Source organism: Plasmodium inui (genome assembly GCF_000524495.1).
Source record: "Plasmodium inui San Antonio 1 unplaced genomic scaffold supercont1.22, whole genome shotgun sequence".
NCBI lineage: Eukaryota > Apicomplexa > Aconoidasida > Haemosporida > Plasmodiidae > Plasmodium > Plasmodium inui.
The window spans coordinates 54537-59595 of record NW_008481856.1 but is presented as its reverse complement, the minus strand read 5'-3'; the positions used below and the strand labels follow the sequence as shown (position 1 = coordinate 59595).

The 5059-nt window shown below is 46.4% G+C and overlaps 1 protein-coding gene across 1 annotated transcript; it reads right to left on the bottom strand.

The window, feature by feature from the left end:
- Nucleotides 1-2013: 2013 nt before the first annotated feature.
- C922_04336 (queuine tRNA-ribosyltransferase) lies at nucleotides 2014-4200 on the bottom strand (the record flags this gene model as incomplete). The annotated part of the gene is made up of 1 exon (XM_008819919.1): nucleotides 2014-4200. The coding sequence occupies one exon, from the start codon at nucleotides 4198-4200 to the stop codon at nucleotides 2014-2016; it is 2187 nt and encodes a 728-aa protein (XP_008818141.1).
- Nucleotides 4201-5059: the final 859 nt, after the last annotated feature.

The following is a 5059-nucleotide window of genomic DNA, read 5'->3' as shown; positions in this document are numbered from 1 at the left end:
TAGCCGTTTTGTCGATTTAGCAACAGCTAGCTATTTTTAGGTTATTTCCTTCTTTTTTTTTTTTTTTTTTTTTTTTTTTTTTTTAGTGTGTGCATGCCCCCCCAAAAGGGGAAAACCACATGCACAAGCAAGGCGCTTTTGTCCGCGACGCCCGGGGGGAGGGCAAGCAGAACAATGGAGCCCCGCAAATGAGTGCAAAAAAGGAGTGCATCAAAAGGGTAGACAAAATGGGTGAAGCAAACCTGTACAGGTCTAATCACATTTAAGCATGCCCATGGCGAGCGTAGAGACACTTTCGAGGCGGAAGATCACACGGGAGTTGGCACAACCGCTGTTTGTACATTTTTACGTGGCACTTTGATGTAGCATTTTTTACGTCTAATTTTTTACGTCACGCTTTGCCGCGCACGCCTGGTGGGCTTGCTTCCCAAAGGCGGCATCTTTGTGAAATGTTTTAGTTACCGTGTGTTGCAACTCTCGGGGGGGGAGGAGGGTATATCTTTATCTTTGGTACGTTCTTCCCTTTACCTATCAATTGCTCGAGTGGTGTCCTGATGTGAAATGGTCTTAAAAGGACAGGAAATGTAACATGTAAGTTTTTTTTTTCTTCTTTTTTTTTCACACAGCAAAGTAGAGGAGGTCTCTGTTCACACAAATGTTAGCCACATGTTGCCAAAAAAAGAAAAAAAAGGCATAAAAAGGTTAGTTCCATGTTGGTAAAAATTTCGTGAAGGGGGTTGCAACGGTAAAGCTAATGGATACCGTGGAGGCAGGCACTTCCACGGTAATTACCACACCAGTGAAGGGGTCTCAGTGAACGGAGTTATTTTATTTTGTTTCCCATCACTCCAGAGGATGATTTGTGGAGATGCCCCTCTGAGGGCACATAAACGTACGAGGAGAAAGTTCGGAAGGAGAGGTTGCGCCCCACCTTAAGGACACACACACGGGCAGCGTATCACAATTGGGAACGTAACACAGGAGGAGAGCAGATGGGTTTTGAGGAATGCTGAGCTTACTTCAAAATGGGGCTACTCCGCTACTGGAGAAGTTCGCAGCTTTTTTGGCAGTTTTTTTGTCACTTCCTTTGTCACTTTATTTGCCAGCTTCTTTGCCAGCTTCTTTGCCAGCTTCTTTGTCAGCTTAATTTCGCCAGTGTTTTCTCTTTAGATTTTTTTACAAAACGCTATTGGACACTTACGCGTGATGGAAAAAGGTTACGTGTGTGGAAACTGGACTGTCTGATGTATCACGTGGAGGGTAAGCTTTGCATAGCGGCGATTTGCCTCGTTTAGCTGCTATTTCTTTCGCTTCGCGGCGCACCTAATCTCATCGCACCGCTTTCCTTCTCACTGTGCTAGACAGCATCGATTGACGAGGAGAAAAAAAAAAAAAATTACCAAAATTTGAAGTGTGAATAAGCACCTCGCAAAAACGCCTTGAACAATTTTTCTGCGCAATCTCTGGAGAAGTTTCGCTAGGACAATTTGGCAGCTTGCGGAGCGCGGCCTTTTTCCATTCACCCCACCCATATACACACACACAGAGAAGATCCCCGTTTGGGGGTGTCTTTTGTGGTAAGACAAGCCTGGGTAGAGATCTTCTCAAAATCAGTTTGAAGTACCCCTTGGGGAAGGGTAGTTCCTTCCCGAGTGGGAATTGGTAGAGGGAAAGAGTTTCATCCGCTAAACGGGTGTAGAATGGGTGGAAAGCCACGTAGGAAGAAGCCCTCTTTACGGAGTCACCCCTTTTTGGGACATTCCCCCTAAGTACACACACGCACACAGACACTGATCGGTTTAGCTAGCCATAATCATCCGATTTTTAAAAAGTCAAACTTGAAATGTGAACGAGTTATTTTTATGGGGGAAATGGAACCTGGGAGATCCATTCAAATGATTCCATTTTTTGTGCACACACCATGGGGGGAGGGCAAACCAAAATGGCTGCTTCGCCAGTATCGTACGTACAGACATGACGAGGGCGATTCTTTTTTTTCTTTTTTTTTTTTTTTCAAAAAGTGAGTCCTATTTCTGCATATTGCAGCGCCTGTAAAGCCCAGTGTGGCAACTTATCCTTTAACTCCTTTACCATCTCGACTTTTTCCTGCGCTGTCGGGGTTGTGCACGTGGATGGGTAGCAACTCGGTTGAGTTGGCTCCCTTGAGGGGGGCTCATCACTAGTCAGTATAGTCGGTATAGTGGGTGTGTTCCTCACTACCTCGTTTTTTTCTCCATGTGCTGCTTCATCTTGCGTGTTTTTCGCCTGGGGGTGGATTGGCCCCCCATTTGAGGTATCCTCACCCGGAGCTGCCTTGTCATTATCGGGGATCTTATAGTTGCCATTCCTGCACCCGATGACGAAGTAGTTATACAGGAAGGTCGTCACGAAGAGGTCGGTTTTCTCCAAAAAGATGGCAACTCGCAGGAGGTAGCAAAAGTGCAAGGTAAAGTAAATGTTATGAATGGTCAAGAGGACATTTACAATTGGGTTCTTCTTCGAAATAAGTAGATGTAGAGCCGATTTGGAAAAATTAGAACATACATAGCAATGACAGTTGCTTACAAGTGGAGAAAAATCAAAGGCATACTTGGCTTGCTTCAATTTGATCGTTCCGTCATAACTCAAGGCAGTGTTAAACCTAGCCGTCCTCGATGCATACACACAATCGTACATGTCGTAACCTAGGATAGAGCAAAAGAGAATGTCAGCGAGGTAGCCGATTCCCATAATGTACCTGCATCTATTTTCTGGTAAATAATTCCACTTTCTATTTTTCTCATTTGAGCAATGGTGCACTACGTTGAAAAAGTCGCCTTTTCTTTCGCCACCGCAGAGTCCCCCCACAGCATAACCATTCAGTCTACGTTTCAGTATGAATTCCATCGATTCATTTCTCAGTCTGATGTGGAGCCCCCCCTGGATTATTCCAAAGAGGGTTTGCTCTCTTTCCCTGCTGTGAGCTTGTATACACCTTTGAAGCCACCTATTGGTCCTGTGCGTCGCCTCCTCTATCTTTTCCACGTCCGTTTCCGTTGCAGGGCGCACGTCGTCCAGGGCCATGATGATGTCGCTCCCGATTTGGTTCTGCAGCCTTATGGAGGTTTCGGGCGTCAACATGATTTCCCTCCTGGGGGGGGTGGCGCCATCCGCTGGGACAGAGGAAACAGCTTGCATCTCTTCCTCCCCCTCCATCCATTCCTTCGATTCCATCACTTCGTTCACTTCCCTTCCCTCCTTCACTTCTCCCACCCCCCCCACCGCGCGCACATTCCTGCTCATAACCGCGTCGTCGTAGATGTTATCGAAGAGGATGCCCTCCTCCAGTATGGTTATTCTCTTGCTCAGGGACACCATCTGGAACCCCCCCGAGTCGGTGAGCATTGCATTGGGAAAACGGATGAAGTTATTGATTCCCTTGTTATCCACAAAAGTGGACATTTCAAATATGTTGGCTAAGTGATACGTGTTGCTGAGGATGATGTCGTTGCACAGGAGCTGAACTTCTTCCTGGACTAGCCCCTTGATGCAGCTCTTCGTGCCGACCGGCATGAAAATGGGGGACACGACCGCGGTGTTGTTGGGGGTGTGATGAGGTGCAGTCTGATGAGGTGAAGTCTGATGAGCTGCGTCTTGATGAGCAGTAGTTTGCCCCCCCTTCGTCTGCTCCCCCCCCGTGTACTTCTTCCTAATCAGTATCACGTTGATCCTGGCTCGCTTGTGCTTCTTTATATTTATTAGCTTCAAATTTTTCCTATACTTTTGTTCTTTCCTGGGGGTAGCAACCTGCTTCTCCTGCACCTCCCGTTCGCACCCATCCTCTCCCCCCTCGTCACCCGAACTGGTAACAACATTGGACAAGTACAACTCGGCTTGGCCACCCCTCGATTTGAGAAGAGCGATTTGTTTATTCACGTCTTCCATGTCGATGTAGGCAAAGCTTTCCTCGCAGAATTTGACAAAATCGTCATATTTCTTGTAGTCCTCTTCCGTGAAAAAGTCAAATGGTATGGGTTCCTGATGGGGATGGCTACTCGGGGGAGACTCCCCCCCGTTGGCCACTTTACCTCCCTTCCTCTCTATGTCGCTTCTAACTTTTATTTTTTTCTTTTTCCTGTTCTGGTTCCCACTTGAAGGGAAGTTCCTCTCCGGGAACGAGGCCTTCTTTTTTCTACTTGACTTATCATCAGGTTCGTCCATGTCGAGGTGGAGAAAGCTCAGCTGAATGATCTTTCACTTGGTCTCATGGCACAGATAAGAGGTTGTACCATATATCCAGTTCATCCGTGCATTGGGAAAAAAAATATATTTATACTGTTCTGTTTACCACTCTGTTGTTAAGACCCACAGGAGTGCAAACTGTTTTGCGATTTTTGCAAAAATGTTCTTTATTTTTTGGCGGGGTGATATACTTCCTCCACGGGGTGGCTAATCCGTTTGTGCTTTATCCCCATGAAAATTACATGCGCCACCGTTGGGTTAGGTTGAAGCAGTCGTCACCTTTCATCTGTTCGGTACAACGGGGTATTCAAAAAAAAAAAAAAAAAAAGACTAACACTCGGGGCAGCTATTCCTTTTCCTCCCCCCTTTGCATCAATTATTCCTCGTTTTTCACTCCAAAAAAAAAAAGAAACGGCTACTAATTGGAGGCCGGTTCCACCATCTAGCAGAGTCACTCCACTGTCGAGGTGCTCCGAAAGGATTTACCAAAGAAGATATAATATGACTCTCCACCCCGGGGGTCATAGAACATGGCGGCAACGAGATATTTGACTGGAACATGCCAGGAAGCCGTGCCAAAGTTTACACCTCCATTGAGAGGAACTTCTCCCATCAGCGGTTGCTTCTCCGATCAGCGACTAGCCTCTACGCCCGCTTCTCCTACCCCGTTACACTAATGCAACTCGCAAAATCCACCGACAAAGCTCCGTTTTCACTGTTCTGTTCACTTAAAAAATAAATTGACCCTTGGGATGCCATCGGACGAAGGATGGGCAGACCTAAACACGTTAATTGTGAAGCCTTGGGCAGGAACAAAGGTAAAAAAAAAAAAAAAAAA